Source organism: Apiospora phragmitis (genome assembly GCF_038363925.1).
Source record: "Apiospora phragmitis strain CBS 135458 chromosome Unknown utg000002l:1.0-5516284.0:1.0-5523493.0, whole genome shotgun sequence".
NCBI classification, from domain to species: Eukaryota; Fungi; Ascomycota; class Sordariomycetes; order Amphisphaeriales; family Apiosporaceae; genus Apiospora; species Apiospora phragmitis.
The window spans coordinates 4,613,553-4,630,020 of record NW_027117400.1 but is presented as its reverse complement, the minus strand read 5'-3'; the positions used below and the strand labels follow the sequence as shown (position 1 = coordinate 4,630,020).

Sequence of the window (16,468 nt, the reverse complement as noted above, 5' to 3'; positions counted from 1 at the left end):
AGGAGAGGCGGCCTGCCCCCTTCCCTCACCACCCACCAACTTTGCTAGTTTACGCTCAATCCCTGTCCACCGCGCTTAAGCTTTCGGAAATCAGAGGTGAAGAGCACCATGTGGGAGACCTGATCCTGTGTTGCCGGGGTCCTGATTGGGTGTGGTCAGATCATGAGGGTGCACCTTCATGCGGGCAAGTGAGAAGAAAGCAACGGTGTGCGCGTGCCGGGCGTAGATGCATACCCACATACATGTCTCCGTAGGTGGTTGGCAGATGCAGGTTAAGTAATCCTTGGAGAAACACCACCCTCCAAGTGTGAAAAACATACCTGCCAAAAGCCGACCAGGGCAAGCTGGGGGGCAGTACAGTAGGCAGTACGGAGTACTGAGGGGGGCCATTGTCCAACCAGGGTCAGCCTGCCATCGAGGATACCGTAGTAACAGGGGGTTACTCCGTCTGGAAAGCCGAAGCCGCCTTGTTGATAGGGCGAATAAGCGACCACGCAGTTACGGTATGATTGGGCATCCATGGATTTCGCTAATGCAGTGACAAATGCACCATAGGCTTGTTGTAAACGCGAATGAGACAAGAGCATTTCACCAATGTGACCATCTCTAATCAAAATTGTCGCATTATTGACTTAGCCGTTCCAAGCCCTCGGATCCTCGAGCTCGTCGGGCATTGGAAATGCCCATCAGTTTGCACATCGACACTGACTTGGGACGCCCATAATGCCACTGTGGAATGGCTGGTTCTGCAGATCAGGTCAACACTTGGATGTCGAATCGTATGTGGAAGGCTATGTGGGCGAAATGGCATGCGAAGGTGCGTTGATTTCGTCGGCTTATTTTCTAGCTGTCTGATCATTGGCAGGTCGCTAAAGACTATGAAGGACTAGGCAATCGCAACCTCATCATCGCCTAGGAACTCTTCCATCTCCTGTTCCGTAGCTTCCAAGCCGTCGCTGCTCATCAACTTGTTTTCTTTCTCCTCGGCTGTGGTACGTTAGTCAGGGAGGTTCAAAAGAGGGGGCACGAACAAGCATGTACTTACTCTTTGGTTCAACCAGGAGGTTTTCTTGTACCTCGCAATCGGTCAATGTAGAGCCTTCACCAATATCACTGCGCTTGCCCAAGATGCACCGAGTAAGTTTGCAGCCCTTGCCCACCACGACTCCGTCCATCAGGAGACACTGGAACAGCTTGGCCCCTTCCCGAATCTGGCAGTTTGCGCCTATTACACATTCCTTGATCGACGTCTTCTCCTCCACCATGACATTGTCGGCTATAAGCGTATCTTGTCTGGTGATGGTTGTCCGCGGCTTCACGCCTTCGGGGTACGCTACCTTTTTGGCATGGGCGTAGACGGACGCCGCGTCAAGGCCGACCTCTTCTATAGAGAGTAGCTTCGCGAGTTGCAGCGAGACGGCTAATAGTAACTTTGCGTTATCGACCCGGCGGATGAGCGGCGCATCGGGCTGCGCAGATGGGTGAATGTAAGCTAACAGAGGAGGCACATCCTCTTTCACCTTGGAAGGTGCCAGCGACCTCCGGGCATAAGTTTGCCGGGACGGTGAGGCTTCTGGCGATTGCTCGTGTGTCGTGGGAGAAGGAGGTACACTGTCGCCATGGTCGTCCGAGTGGCCTTGATCCTCTGTTGACCGTCCTTCCGCGATCTTCTTGATCCCCAACTTCTCGGCAAGCGCAGGTTGCCAGCCGGCTTTCGCCCACCATCCAATGACATCCTCCCCTATACTTTCCAGGCGCGGGTTTGCTGAAATGAAGTCCATTGTCCACCGCGGGAGGATGTAGATGTGTGCATCCCGATGAGTTGTGAGCACTCTGAGTTTGGGATGTTTGCGCAGTAGTCCATGTCGTACCGGAAAGCTGCCCTTTTTCTTCTACAACATCTTTCATCGAATCTTTCGGCATAGAGAGTGCCAGTTTCGAGAGCTGTGGTAGTAATGAGTCTTTCGCTGAAGGCATAAGAGGTTGCGCGAGGGGCGCGGTTGCGATGAAGTCCGTCTCTTCGCCCTTGATCGATGTAGCTGTCTTAGTCTCGTACCACACACCCAGACCGCCGCTGCCCCAGGGGATTCATCCTCAGTCATCAAGCCGGTGGCAGCCTTGACCATCCATGCTTGGAGGAGTTTGTCGCCACCAAGTTCACACACCAGGTCACAGGGTAGCACTACAAAGTCGGAGGTAACTATCTCTCTGACCTCTGGTAAAACGCAGGATCTCGGCCGTACCCGTGTTCTGGTCGAGATCCTGAGGGGCTAGCAGGTCCGGCCGCGGGTGTGGCAGGCCTGTCAGGAAGGGATTTGTCTTCAGAGCTGTACCGATAGCATTTGAAGCAGACGGGGACAAATCAAGGTGATGTCTGCGATTATCGTCAGCTAGACGCAACAACAAGTCTAGAAGAGAAAGGGTCTGGTCTTACTTGTGATTCCGGTACGATAGCAGAAGTCTATCGGGTACCAGACCATAGGCCGGTTGGCAATGGGTAGCAAAGCCTTGGGGTTTTCATCGGGGTTTGACGTGAACGTCGGAAAGGAAGATCCTGGCCCACACAGGATGAGCGCCTGTATGCCCGGCGACGGCATGGACACCGCGTGGGGCATCTTTGTCGTGTGGTCTATCACGATTCCCTTCACACAAGCAACAAGTCGATTTTTGGTGGGGTTTGAGCGACGGCGGATGAGATCCGAGTATTGCGGGGGAGCAGGATTTGCTTGTCCAAGACGATGGGAAATCCGTGGATGGATTTCGGGAGGGCTAATCGATCAACCAAGGGGAGTAGTCTGATTTGGTACAAAAGCTTGAATTGTTTTGGCTCAACGTCGATATACGTATTGAGGCGCGAAATGCCTTTTTCCTCCACGAAAGAAGAGTCACATGTCGCAGTCATTCACATCTGCTCCGATGTGCGCGGCTCCACCAGGGCTTGAGCCAATTAGATCAGCCCGACCCAGTTTGGCTGGATAGACGGTAGCTCACGGCCTAAGCTCCTTTAGCCTAGGCCCAGGTGCTGGCGAGTTGAAGTGCCCAGCCCCAACCACCCCCCGGTCCTCCGTCATTGCTCCCCCAGCCTTGCCCAATCGCCATCCTTTTCAATTGGCATCAGGCGCGGTTGCACCATCTTTATGCATTTGACACTTTGTCTATGTCCAGTCGCGTGCTTTGACCTCGCACACAGCCTTTGAAGGCACTGATTAATTGCGATGAGACCTGCTATTTAAAAGAACCCATATGTCATCCTCGTACGATTCCTCGCGATCCCGCCGGAGGGGCGCCTGGGGCCATTGGGTTCCATTAGTCCTGACCGTAGCTGTCGCCACAGCCGGCGTCGCCGCCTGGGCATGGAGTCAACGATCAACTGAGGAGGAGGAAGAGGAGCAAGCCGCCCCTGACCTCGACTACGAAAATGCCGACTACGGCGACAACCCGGCCTACGGCGCCTCGGGCCCGACCAACTACGGCACCGCGGAAGATCCCTCCACGGCCAGAGCCGCTGGAGCACCACATACGGCGTCACCGAAGCACGCGAAGAGGCCAACCTGAACGCGGGGGGGGGAATGTCGGGGGCGTTGCGGCGGTCCCCTAGCCCGCAGCAGTTCCTCGCCAACGCGGGGAAGACGCTGGCGGCAGGCGCAGGGGCTGTGGGTGCTGCCATGGGGGTGCCCTGGCGGCCATACGCGAAGAAGACAAGACCGCATACGCAGACCACGAGACCTGGTCGCAAGAAGCGGAGGCACGAAGGGACACCCCTAGCCTACCTAGGGGGCCCCGTCCCCGGCCCCGCCTCGAGAGACGAGCAAACGCAGGAAAACAGTGGCTGTGGTCGTTTCGGCCGACACAAACATGGACGATTTTGACGAAGACGGATTCCACGAGCATGCTGTAGGATGCCATCTCCCACACTCCAATACGGAGCCGTTGACTAACATTCCGTGACAGTCCATTCTTTCCCACATACCTCGCAACACCGAATTCGCCAAGGTCAAGTTGTTTGTTCTGATCTATGCGCCCGGCCTCAAGGAGAACGCACTTGAAGCCACAGTCGCAAGTAACCCACGTCCGCCTTCTTTGAGTTCATCCTTCTCAAACATTGGTCATGAACAGGTTACTACTCCCGGAGAGGAAATTAAGAGCCCTTCGTATGTCCCCAAGCCCCCCAAACATAGTACCCCTATTAACAACATCCCTAGGTTCAAAACAAGCAGTGACCGAGGTTTCAACGCTGTCTACTCGCAAGCCTTGTCGCTAGTCGAGAAGGACTCGATGATTATGCCCTTTACTTCGCCCAATGGTCACGTACACATTCTACGACACTTGCAACCTGAGATTGTCTATCTTCAGGAGTCGTTGGCCGGCGACAACGGATCCCATATCACTCAGCTCCAGACATGGCTGAGACACGATGTGATCCTCATCGTGGGAGCCAATGGCGGCCACGGTGGATTGGCAGACAGCGAGTCCGGTGTAGAGGAGCCCGACGAGAAGGCGGATCACTGGTGGCAGCGAGAGGAACGTGTCGGCCGTGGCAGGGGTGTGGTGGTGGTGGATAGCGTCCGGGTCGGTGACGACTGGGAACGCCGAGTACAGGGAAAGGAGTAGGCTATTATGAAGAAAGGACGATTTTTGGAAGCTCACGACAGGTTTAGGGTAGGTCATTTGTGCGTATGAGTTTGGCGATGTGTTATATATAGCTCAATACCACTGCATTTTTGCTCAACGCTCTCAATGTTCTTGCTGTCCTCGTCATAGCGTACCGATTTATGCACAGGGTACTCAGATGGTCTACTAATCGTACCTAATCACTGATCTGTAGCTACTGTATTCAAGTGTTTTCGGTAGTGATTAAATAAGATCAGGAACCAGTTTGTGGAGCTGGGGAAAGACATAATAATAAAGCTGGAAACCCTCGCCATATAAATCAGCTCTGCATTTGATCCTTGCCTTCATCGTGGAGCGAGTGTTCGATTGCGGGGATCTCGTGGAGATTGAACATCAACTGGTAGATTGAGTCTAGAGGTGTCGATTCGGGCAGTAAATCAGCTCAGTGGATGGGTTAGGTGTTTGTTAGTCGGAGCGAACATGGTCCGTGCGCAGTTGAGAGACGGATAACCACCAGAGCCTCATTGGAGTCTTCGGACCAGATTAAATAACTACTCATACAAAGCCAAACTCCACACAAAGGACCGGCCAACAGATGCTCAAGAAGGGCAAAATCGACAACTCGACACTTCTCAGGGCTCCCTTCTTCTTCTTCGTCGCAAATTGATGGGCATGCGCTCCTTGTACATTACTTTATACTCCCAGAATCCGACGCGGCTCCTTTTAACACGCACAACTGGGCACATCCGACCGACGTCACTCGCTACGCGACTTGCGACCCACCATCAGTATATCGCCAACTTCGCCTTGTTCATCACGCGAAATCCCCTCCGCAACCTCGTTGCGCTCATAGTTACCGACAGGGGCTGCCAGCTTCCCTCGAGCGTTGATGGTTCAACTCGCTAGACGGTGACAAGCTCGTCTCCGAATACCGCCCACAGGGCGCGCTTCCCACCCACTCCTGTCAGCTCCCAGCGGCAGGCGGACATTTTGCGCAACCAACTACGCGCATCTCTCATCACGAGATTCGTAGAGTGAGCCGCAGCCATGGCTCCGGTCGTGGCTGCTACTCCCACGCCTGTACCCACACACAACCCGAATAAGATCAAGCGACCGCCGGGCATACAGACAAATGGCGCCATATCAGCACGATCTTCGCCCTCCCAATCCCCTTCCATGCCTGCCAAGAAACCACCTAATACTGCTGTGAACGGCAAACAGCAGCCAATCACGCACGCCAGCTCCGCCTCCCATTCCGTAGCTATCAACGGCGTCAATGGCAACATGGCAAATCGCCCAAACGTGAATCGCCCGAGGCGCGATACCAATACCCACAACCAGAAGAAGCCCAGCCTCAGATCAGCTAGCCAGGCTCTCGACAGCGCGGGGCTTCAGAATGTCGAGCCTCGCCCTGCAGTCATCACAGATAAATACATTCTTTCCAAGTTTGCTGGAAGCCCGCCTTCACTCATTGTACATTTACACCCCACGCATTTTCGCTTCGACCAGCAAGACGGCATCTTCCCGTACAAATCCCCCATGCGGTTATTCTTGGAACATATCCGTTCTCGGACATTGCCTCATGATCTCTTGAACTACTTTATTGAGTCCGGTGTCCCCTTCTACGATGGATGCTTAATAGTTCAAGTACACGACCACAAGTCGGCTGCGCAAGCCAAGGAGAATAGTATTCCGCAACCCACAGCGACAGCCAACAAAACTACACCTTTCTCCGTGCACAATTACAACACATTCATCACGCCTTCACCTTATGTTCCCTACCCGAAAGATGAAGCGAATGGCAACGATGGCGCCGCCGCGACGTCCGGGGACACGAAGGGCACTGCTGCGGATGCCAACGAGAAAGAAAATATGCCGGCACCCGCTATACCCGATGGACAGAAGAACGGCAAAGTGCCTCAGAAGGCGAGAATCATTACAGCCGTACTGCACCCGACGCCTCACAGCCTGCAGACGGATCTCATGATCAAAGCTTCGACGCCGGCTGATAGCAAAGCCGACGGTGGCATGGTTCCCCGCCTACTCCAATAACGGCTATGCCGCCAACACCTACCACGGCATCAGCTAAACCGCCACCCGCCAAGAAGCAGAAACGGGAAAAGATGGAGTTGGATGGTGGCAGTATCCAAGCGGCCGAGGGCCAAATTCTGCTTGCAACCGGCGGACCTTTGTATCTGGAACCTACCAAGAACGCAGAGGAGACGATTGCTCTCCTCGACCAATTGGCGGACGACAAGCATTCTGACCCACAGCCCCTGCCCAAGGGTAGAAAGCGCACAGTGGCCGAGAGAGCCGCCGACGAGGCTCTGGCTGCTGATCATGAGAAGTATATGCTGACCCTGGACGAACGTCTTTCGTCTACCGCTGGCGGAGCCCAAGGCGGTAGCGAAAGCGCAAATGGCAACGGACAAGCCGGCGGTGCTACCTTCGAGCCACGTTTCGAGCGATTCAAGGTTATTGAAGACATTAAGAGGGCCCATGCTGAAAAGAAGGAGCAAGAGAAGCTGCACCAGGCTGAGCAGGAACGCAAGCTGAACGAGCAACGCAAGCAACAACAGGAACAGCAACGCCAGCAAGAGGCCGAAAAGGCGAGACGGGATCAAGAGGCTGCTCGGGTACAGGCTCGCCAGCAACAGCAGCAGCAGGCTGAGGCCCGCCGGCAACAAGAGCAGGCGACTGCGCGAGCACAAGCCCAGCAACAAGCTCAACAGCAAGCGGCAGCGACAGCGGCAGCTCAGCAGCAAGCTCAAGCACAAGCTCAAGCACAAGCACAAGCACAAGCAGCGGCAGTGCAATCTCCCCCAGCCATGCAGCATCAGCTGTCACAGGCATCGCATGGGCATCCTCCCCCGAGCCCCATGCCGGGCGGTCTTCAGCAACATCGGTTCCAAAATGTGTCTCAGCCGCCAGTCTCCTCTCCGGTTGTGCGCCAAGGCACGCCCCAGAATATGTCATCTCCCATGGTTGGCAATGTACCCATGCAGCAAACCAACTCGGCGATGGGCGGCAGTCCACCAAGGCCATCGTCGGTGGTGCAGAACCATGGTCCTATGTCTGTTCCCATGTCAGCAGGCATGTCTGCCAGAGGTAGCCAGCAGAGCCATCCGGGCGGTACGCCCAGAATGCCGAACACCCCGATGAACCGTCCGATGGCCACTCCCCGGATGACTCAAGCCAGTCCACCTCCGGGCATGATGGCGACGAACTCCCAGCCAGGCCAGAACATGATGATGAGCGGCCAAAACATGCAGCATATGCAACAAAATATTATGGCAGCTCAGCTTGCAGCCCAACAACAGCGACAGCAGATCGCGGCTCGGCAGCAAATGGCGGCTATGCAGATGAACGGCGGGAATCCCCAACAGCAAATGCAGCAGCAGCAGATACAGCAGCAATTCCAGGCCCAGGTTAATCAGCAGCGTAATACGTTTCAGCAGCAACTGGTTAACCTGCAGCAAAACGGCATGTTGACTCCGCAGGCTCAAGCGCAATTGACGCAAAACTTCCAAGCGCGGGTGGCGCAATTGCAGCAGCAGCAGTTGCAGATGCAGAATTCCATGAACAACCAGCAACAGATGGGCAACATGAATAATTTTGCTAGTACGAACGGCATGAGCCCACCACAGATGGCAGCCATGCACCAGATGCAGCAGCATCAACAGCAACAGCTGATGCGAGCGCAACAACAGCAGCAGCAGCAACAACAACAAAGCCTCCCCCCGCAGCTGGTTGCTAAGCAGAACCAGATCTTCCAGCATAACATGCAGATTCTTGCCTCGCAGTATGGCAGCCCTCAGGCAATTCCTCAGGAGCTGATGCAGAAGGCACGTAGGGAGGCCGCGATTAAGGCTCGCGAGATGTTCGTGCAGGCTCAGGCTCAGATGCGTAGCCAGCAGCAACTACAGTTGATGCAACAGCAGCAGCAACAGCAACAGCAGCAGAATATGGGCGGGAACATGATGCAAGGAATGTAGATATCGGGAGGGGGAGAGGGAGAGGGAGAGAGGATGCATCATTTTCCTTTTTGGCATTACAACAACGGTGTCACACTGTACATTCTCGGAAAGAGGGGCGGCTTTCTTATCATTTTCTCATACGCATCTGGCGCCAATGGATGCGAACGACACGTTTCCCGTATACCCCAACTTATTTCAGGGAGGAGTCCCGGTTCTTTTTATTTATCCTCTTTCCAACTTGGTGTTATGCGCGTCAGGAGGCCGGGGGATTCTCGACTGGCTGGGTTTACAAAATGCATTTGCTTATGGCCCTCGGAGGCAAGAGACAGAGAGAGAGAGAGAGAGAGAGAAGATGAGTTGGGATGAATGATCTTAACCCTAGCGCAGAGTTGTAGAATACGTTATGAGGGGTGATTGTAGGTCAGGCGCAGATGAGAAGCAGATATCTAATGACTTGTGATATCTTCAATGGCGTTCCTCGGATACACGGTGATGAGCGCGGATATCGTACAGTTCACTTCAAACACGTCTGCCTTCAGCGAACGCGCTTACTTTCATTATTCCTGTTCTTGTCCCCCATTGATGCCGACGGCCCCCGCGTGATTCGCCGTCTTGAAGTCCTGAATGAGTTCCCCGAGGTCCGAGTATTCGACGTTGCCGAACTCGGTGCTTTTTGGTGCCGGACACTTTCTCGAACAGGTCACGGCGTGAGAATCGAATGGGTAGGGCTGAGTTCGGAAAAGGGGATTCATTGTTAGCTTGGGTATCATTCTCGTTCATTCTTCTCCTTTTCTCACATCCGGGCAGGCTGGGTTTGGGTATTGGAGAAATAGCATGCTTCGCCGCGGAAAGTCTGAGAAGTCTTGATCTTGAAGATTACTGGTGTGGATTGATGAGCTGTGATGGTTAGTGTCTTGTGTCTACTTGATCCCCCTTTTCCTATCCGCATGGGAACTTGGCGGAGGCAGCGACAAAGGGCAAATCGCATGTCGTTAACTGTCTCAAGGATGCGAGCCCCGACAAGGACGTCACCTGCAAACATCAAGATCACGCCAAAGTTCCACGATATGCAGGGCTCCGCGATACAGAGCATGGCGGTGAGCTAATACCAGCCCTTTTCTCCGTCCTGAAGTTGCGATGAGGTGCTAAGTGATGCAAATCTAAAACGTTCAACACAGACAGGCCTTCAAATGGGTCCCTAGAAGTATGTGGCGGGTTATCCCAAAGTCAACAGAGTAGAATTCTCGTTATCATGCCAGTGTGGCTATGCAGGGTGGCGGGATAGATCACTGTCGTCATTGAGGTTCAACATTCCCAATCAGGCGGGAATTACCAAACATGCAGTATCATGTTGGTCTTGTAGTTAAGTATGTAATGTATAGTGTCTGAGATTTCACTGTCATTTCGCATCTACGCAGCAGGGCCTTAGCGTCTAGGCGAATCAAAGGCCTGTGTTGGGTTACACAGCCGGGAGCTATGCTCTCAGGCCTGCAAGAGGCCGACCACATCTCCAACCCGGTATTTACACTTCTGCATCCTGGTGTTTGCCTAAAAATTTGGTATTGAGTGGTTGGCCTCTTGCATCTTTGTCAATTGTCTCCTGAGTATGAAACGGATAGCTCATTACTTATATAAGGGTGGTGGGATGCCTACCTCTGATCTCAACCTAGACAGGCAAAGCATCCATCTCATCTACAACAATAAAAGCAACACAACATCCGAGTATTGAAGTCATCTTTGACCAGAGCCTACTAAACCTAAGTTCAACAATACTCATTGGCATCATGACAGCTTCGCACACAGTAGATCGGCTGGCTAGCCCTGTACTGCTCCGGAAGATTGATGAACTCCGGGAGAAGAACATTAGCCAGCATGTCCCGCTGCCTCAGGTTAGTACCTACTTTCATGTTGGCGCCTTGGCTCGATTCTGACACTAGCAATTCAGCTGGTGGTCGTGGGAGACCAGAGCTCGGGGAAGTCGTCCCTGCTGGAGACTCTAACCGGTATTCCCTTTGAGCGGGACGTGGAGCTCTGCACGCGATACGCAACCCAGATCACTTCGCGTCGGGACCCAGAGAGCCGGGTCACTGTCACCATCATACCTGGGCCAGATGCATCGGACGAACACAAGAAGCGGCTGAGCAACTTCTCCGTCGAGTCTCTCGCGAACGAGGACTTCCGTGGTCAACTAGCGAAGATACTCACGCAGGTTAGTAACCCCTACCCAGATTACCATGGTAATGTTAACAGACAGCAAAGGTTAATATTGCAATGGGCATCCGCACAGAAACTACTGGTTCCGGTGGAAAGATCTTCAGCAAGGACGTACTGAAGATTGAAAAGTGCGGCCCGGATGAGGACTATCTCACGGTGATCGACGTCCCAGGCATCTTCAGGAACATCAACGAAGGGGTCACTACCACGGCGGACATCGAGCTCGTTAGAGCCATGGTCGAGAAGTACATCAAGGACAGCCGAGCCATCATCCTCGCCGTGCTCTCCAGCAATGTCCACGTCGACAACCAAGAGATCCTCACGCTGGCCTCTCGGTACGACCCCACGGGGGAGCGCACCCTGGGTGTGTTGACGAAGCCAGACTTGGTGAAGGAGTCCAGCGAGAAGAAGAGGGTTTGCGATCTGGTCCTGGGCAAGAAGAGGCCCCTCACGCTGGGCTACTACGTCGTGCGGAATCGTGGCGCGGACCAGGCCGCTGACGATCGGACGATCGACGAGTCCATCTTCGACGAGGAGCCCTGGACCGGGCTGCCGAAAGAGCGGGTTGGGGCGAAAGCATTGAGGGTGGCACTGTGCGAGCTCTTGGACCGGCTCGCGCGGCGTGAGTTCCCCCTGATACGGAAGCAGTTCAAGGCAGACCTCAACAAGACCCAAGAGCAGCTCGGCCACCTTGGTTAATCGCGCCACGATGAGAGGGAGCAGCGGCTCTATCTGAGCGGGATCGCTCGGAAGTTCCAAGACATAGTGAAGAATGCCCTCAATGGTTCTTATTCCGACGAGAAAGTCTTCAAGCTGAGTGGTATGCGCCTCGTCACCCACATTGTCAACCTGAGCGACCTCTTCCACGACGGTTTCGCGCAGTATTCGCACCTCCACAAATTCCAGGATGCAGGCAGCACAACTACCCCATCGACATCCACGGATTCCTGCGGTGATGCCGAGACGGAAAATATGAATGAGGTGTGCGAACGTGCCGTGCGCGGACTGCTCTATAGCATTAACCTTGACCTCTTTCCAGAACTGGACGGCCTTTTGAACATCGAAGGCGAAGCAACGGCGCCCGACGAGGATACGATGGGGTGGATCAACGAGATGTACATGGAATCGCGCAATATGGACCTTGGTACTTTCGGCGGTAACGTATTTTCTATGGCATTCAAGAAGCAATCCACCAGATGGGAGGAAATGACTAGATCATACCTGAGCAAAGTTATCTTGGTTGTGCACAATTTCATCGTGGGTACGCTTGGGATGGTTTGTCCGGATGTGCGGGTCGGGAAGATGATCTGGTCCAACATCAACGACACGCTCTTGGTTAGGTACAAGGCCGCCATGGAACAGGCCATGCTCCTTGTGAGGGTCGAGCGCGAGAAGCGGCCATACACACTGAACAAGGAGTTCAGCGAGAGACTGCAGTTGGCCCAGGAGGCCCGTACCGCCGCGCTCATCAAAGCAGCCGGATGCACCAAGAACGCCTCGCCCTACGACAAATCGATCACCGTGACGCCCAACGTGATCAAGGCCGCCTCGGCCAACCAGTCCAACGTCGAGCGCGTCAACCAGGAGATCCACGACAAGCTGCGGGCCTATTACGACCTTGCCCTGTGCCGGTTCGTCGACAGCGTCTTCCAGCAGGCCGTGGACTATTCTCTGTTGATGGGCCCTGATACGCCCCTGGCCGTCTTCGACCAAGACTGGGTCATCAATCTGGAGGCGGGGCCGCTCGAGGATATTGCCGGTGAGTCGAAGGTCAGTAAGAGCCGCCGTGCCATCCTAGCTCGCAAGATAAAGGATCTCACCGAGGCCATGGACATTCTCAAGTGAAGAAGGATGCTTGGATGATGAAGCAAGAGATAAGAAGGAGAAACGATTTGATATTAAGCGATGACTTATCCGGACAGCATCGGTAGTGTGTTCTTCCAACACGGCGTCTGGCTGTCCACTGCTTGCCCCTTTTAATCAATCGCTAGCACGTTAACACCATTCTCATAACTATTGTATCCTCAACGACATACTATCTCAACGAAATTGATTCTACATTTGGAACTCCGAATCTAACATATTGCGCTCGATTAATCTCGCTACTGACATGGTTTCTTTTGGCGACAGTTAACATAATGGCCTGCCTCCCTGCCACCACAGCTTCCTCCGAACAATGTCCCTGACCTCGTATGTTCAATCACCAATTAATGAGAGAGAAAATATATAGGCCCCTGCCTGGTGCTTCAACCTGGGAACTCCTCCTCGGACAAGACTACTGCTGGGTCGGGCTGGGAAGGTGCCGCACTGGCATCGCATGCGGCCCAGGCAACGAGATAGTGCTTATATGGGCAATGGGCGGCAGCTCGATGCCGTCGTGGGCCTCGTCAGGGTCGTGTGACATTCGCACACAGTCGATGAAAGACTGAGCGTCTGGAGTCAGGTGGCTTCCTGCTTCAAGTCCAGGCCGAGCACGTCGTGGCAGGGCCTGCTCCCGTTTTCTCCGAGACTCGACCCAAATGGCAGTACCAATAGTACAGCCGATTGAAAGGATACCAAACACAATGGCACAAATTACAGCAGGGGTGATTGCGTTCTGCCCGTTAGCCGTCGAAACGTTGAATACCACGAAGTTGTTAGTTTCTGGCTGCACATGGATGGGGCTTGTCGACCGAGTCTTCGCTCAGCGCTTCAAAACCCGGACGAACTGAGAGGGATAGATCTCATTGAGTTCAACCAGCTGGTAAGGAGCAGTAACTGGTGTGTTCAACATACCTTCGCGGTCCATTATTCTAGTTGCGGTACCAGATGCTCTCTGTCATCATGTTAGTCTTCGTCGTACTCAACGAAAGGAAAACATGTGTTCTGGCATCTTACCTTCACGTGTCTGAGAAAGGCTGTCCCCAAGATGAATGCCTTGGGTAATGGGCTCTAGCAGTATTGTCACTCTTCAGCAAGGGCCTGTCTTGATGTAGCTAATCACCTGGCTTGAGATAATAGCTGAGCACGCTGTGACCAGTCGTGAGGCCTTGATGCAGAACTCATTGCATTGCACGACATGGGACCCTGTGGGCGAACCTTCCCCGATCTTATGAAGCCCCGAAAGGTCTCTGCTTCTGGGCAAGAGCCCAAGCTCCGCATCACCATCCCTGGGTACCGCAGGACACTGGCTGGCTCTCTTAGGCATACCGAGAAACACTTCGGTAAAAGCAAGGAACGAGGAGTTGGGGAACGATGAGGATAGACAGAGAATCAGCATTTGTAGCTTCATAGAGACAGCCTTGTAATATAGAGTTCGCTCTTGGGGTTTCGGTCTTGAAAGAGTTGTGTCATTCATATAGATTATATAGATCACACTAATACCGCGATACCGCGGCCTTTCTCGACGGGTGGGTTTGATTGGGAGTTATGCAATATTCGGCCAATGAGATGCCTCGATGGGTAACTGCAGGAACCTGGGCTCGCTCGTGCAGTAACTTGCCCTCGGTGGGTGACTGCAGGCGCGCCCTCGTGGCTAGCTGCAGGAAGTTCCCTCTATGGGTGGCTCATCCAGGTGGCTGCATGAATTTCACAACTCCTGATTCGCTCGGCGGGACACCCATCGCAATAATTGGACTGTTCATTGCGACAATTGGACTGCAGAACCTCACGAAACCTACAACTTTACTTGTCCGTCATAGATAAACTTGCGGGTGGCCGTATAACGGGCTATAGCAGGCGTCAGACATCCACGTTCAGACTACAACTTACATGTTCCTAGGTTTTCTTTGATGGCGGGATTCCTCAAGCCGGGCGACATTGCAAACCTTGAGCGGCTCGAATTGAGTACAACCAATACTGAGAGAACTTGGCACTCAAATCGTCAGAGTCGGCATCTGACACCTTTCCCCAAACACTATCCATCATCGAGGCTGTGCGCAAAAGTGATTCGCTGCGTCTAGCCACCCGCACACTGATTCGCTGCCACGAAGCAACACGTCTTGTATCCTAGGACTAGCAGTAAATTTGGGGCTAGTGTAGGGTCACACGAATAGCCTCCTTGTTCCTCGGGTGGAATTTCCCAGTACGTCCCCAACTTCCTCTGGGCGATCAGCTCCTCCAGGGGTCGCCTTTTGATAACCCTCAACTTCCCAGATATCTTTGCCGGTACCCTCGGTCAGCTGCGAGGTGCCCAGGCCTCGCGGAAGTAGTGCGTCAGCACGAGGGTCTCGGACGGGTCCCCGGCGATGCGCGTCTCGTTCTCCCGGTCGATCCGGTCCAGGGCGTGGACGATAATCTGAGGCGGCACACCCCCATGCCGCTTTTCTAGAGCCACGCGGATCTCCTCGCCCGTGGCCCGCACCTTGGACTTCCCGAAGTCACGGCTTACAAATTTGATTACCTAGAACATATTCTCAGTGGTTGGGTTACACCATATATCGGCGGACTGTTGGACGGAAATGATACCACGCAGTGATGCTGGAGAGCTTCTCTAGCATTTGACTGCATCCGCGACTTCAAACCCAGCAAAAAGTGAAAGTCGGAAAGAAATTCCATTATTCCGCGGTGTGTTTCCTCATCTCTGCCAAGTTGGCAAGAACAGGATTGGCGGTTATTGCTAAGTTGTAACCCAGACAACTCTCCTGGGATATTACATCCTATGTGTAATCCCAGTATACGCAATGAATACAGTTGCTCGCGATGCATGATTCGAACAGATGGATGGGCTCTAGGCCTACCCAGCCGGCCGGACGAAGCTGCGCAACAGCCGCAGGCGTTCTCGCTTACTGCGTATACGCGCTACGGCGAGGACGTGCAAAGTACTATCAACACATTATACGGCCACGGGCGTCTTTCAGACACCAACGCTCACAGCCAGCTAGGTGCTTTCTCGTCTAGGAGCCGTCGTCGACTGGTGCCTCGATACCCAGGTCTCTCCATTGAGTGAGTTGCATGCAACAATGACCTTTGCTTATAGTACGGTCGCGGCGGGGACAGCAAGGCCGCGTCGTCGCCCGGAAGCATCCTGCTCAGGGACTGAGACTGACTGCATTCCGAGGACCCATTGTAAGGCGGCCTGATAGGGGGAAGCCCAAGAGCGAAGGTCGCGGCGGTGTCGCAACCACACAAAGGGGGCTGTTGGGATTGTGCCGTTCATGCTGTTTCTAATAATCCTCATTTCGAAGACGGCATCTGGAAGCGGTGACCTGAGAATGGGGGCGTTATTCCCTTAAGCAAGGCAGGCTGCGCGTGCGGCAGTCCTCCTTGCTCGAAAGGAGGAAATGGTGGATTCCCCTATTATAAAATATGCCATTTTCAGCAAATATCAGATGCCACTCTTCTGTATTGCGTGTCCTCGTCTCGCCAATCCCTTTTCTACCTACCATCACCTATTATTACCAGGGCTGCTTGAGCTCAGACCAATTTAAGTGGCAGGCCCTTACTTACATTCAACCAGGCGGTGCCGCCCAGCCCGCCAGCCAAGACGTGCGTGGAGATCACAAAACGTAAAACACGACTTTTTTTACGTAACTGAGCATCACAGGCTTCCTTCTCTCTCTGTTCAGGGGAACATATAATACACTTGATGAGCCCTTCCCCTTCCCCTGGCGTCTGCCAACCAAATAACAATTTCTCATCTTTTCGCGCGGGAAACCCCCCCCCCCCAACGACGCAAATGCACACGC

At 53.8% G+C, this 16,468-nt stretch overlaps 7 protein-coding genes across 7 annotated transcripts; 3 read left to right on the top strand and 4 right to left on the bottom strand.

Moving 5' to 3' along the window:
- Window positions 1-886: 886 nt before the first annotated feature.
- PG994_002208 (uncharacterized protein) lies at window positions 887-2,615 on the bottom strand (the record flags this gene model as incomplete). Its single annotated transcript, XM_066853617.1, is given in 6 exon segments — window positions 887-987; window positions 1,046-1,831; window positions 1,872-2,039; window positions 2,057-2,200; window positions 2,214-2,408; window positions 2,435-2,615. The coding sequence occupies 6 exon segments, from the start codon at window positions 2,613-2,615 to the stop codon at window positions 887-889; spliced, it is 1,575 nt and encodes a 524-aa protein (XP_066721758.1).
- A 628-nt stretch (window positions 2,616-3,243) lies between these two features.
- On the top strand, window positions 3,244-4,611 carry PG994_002207 (peroxin 22-like protein; the record flags this gene model as incomplete). Its single annotated transcript, XM_066853616.1, has 4 exons — window positions 3,244-3,524; window positions 3,599-3,782; window positions 3,952-4,151; window positions 4,203-4,611. 4 exons carry the CDS (start codon window positions 3,244-3,246, stop codon window positions 4,609-4,611), a joined length of 1,074 nt encoding a protein of 357 aa, XP_066721757.1.
- A 1,047-nt stretch (window positions 4,612-5,658) lies between these two features.
- Window positions 5,659-8,606, top strand: PG994_002206 (SAGA complex subunit spt20; the record flags this gene model as incomplete). Its single annotated transcript, XM_066853615.1, has 2 exons — window positions 5,659-6,634; window positions 6,697-8,606. 2 exons carry the CDS (start codon window positions 5,659-5,661, stop codon window positions 8,604-8,606), a joined length of 2,886 nt encoding a protein of 961 aa, XP_066721756.1.
- A 539-nt stretch (window positions 8,607-9,145) lies between these two features.
- On the bottom strand, window positions 9,146-9,340 carry PG994_002205 (uncharacterized protein; the record flags this gene model as incomplete). Its single annotated transcript, XM_066853614.1, has 1 exon — window positions 9,146-9,340. The coding sequence occupies one exon, from the start codon at window positions 9,338-9,340 to the stop codon at window positions 9,146-9,148; it is 195 nt and encodes a 64-aa protein (XP_066721755.1).
- Window positions 9,341-10,372: 1,032 nt separating this feature from the next.
- PG994_002204 (uncharacterized protein) lies at window positions 10,373-12,647 on the top strand (the record flags this gene model as incomplete). Its single annotated transcript, XM_066853613.1, has 4 exons — window positions 10,373-10,477; window positions 10,534-10,797; window positions 10,839-11,496; window positions 11,563-12,647. The coding sequence occupies 4 exons, from the start codon at window positions 10,373-10,375 to the stop codon at window positions 12,645-12,647; spliced, it is 2,112 nt and encodes a 703-aa protein (XP_066721754.1).
- Window positions 12,648-13,077: 430 nt separating this feature from the next.
- PG994_002203 (uncharacterized protein) lies at window positions 13,078-14,601 on the bottom strand (the record flags this gene model as incomplete). The annotated part of the gene is made up of 6 exons (XM_066853612.1): window positions 13,078-13,465; window positions 13,511-13,617; window positions 13,680-13,733; window positions 13,786-14,116; window positions 14,462-14,510; window positions 14,553-14,601. The coding sequence occupies 6 exons, from the start codon at window positions 14,599-14,601 to the stop codon at window positions 13,078-13,080; spliced, it is 978 nt and encodes a 325-aa protein (XP_066721753.1).
- A 357-nt stretch (window positions 14,602-14,958) lies between these two features.
- Window positions 14,959-15,338, bottom strand: PG994_002202 (uncharacterized protein; the record flags this gene model as incomplete). The annotated part of the gene is made up of 2 exons (XM_066853611.1): window positions 14,959-15,183; window positions 15,249-15,338. The coding sequence occupies 2 exons, from the start codon at window positions 15,336-15,338 to the stop codon at window positions 14,959-14,961; spliced, it is 315 nt and encodes a 104-aa protein (XP_066721752.1).
- Window positions 15,339-16,468: the final 1,130 nt, after the last annotated feature.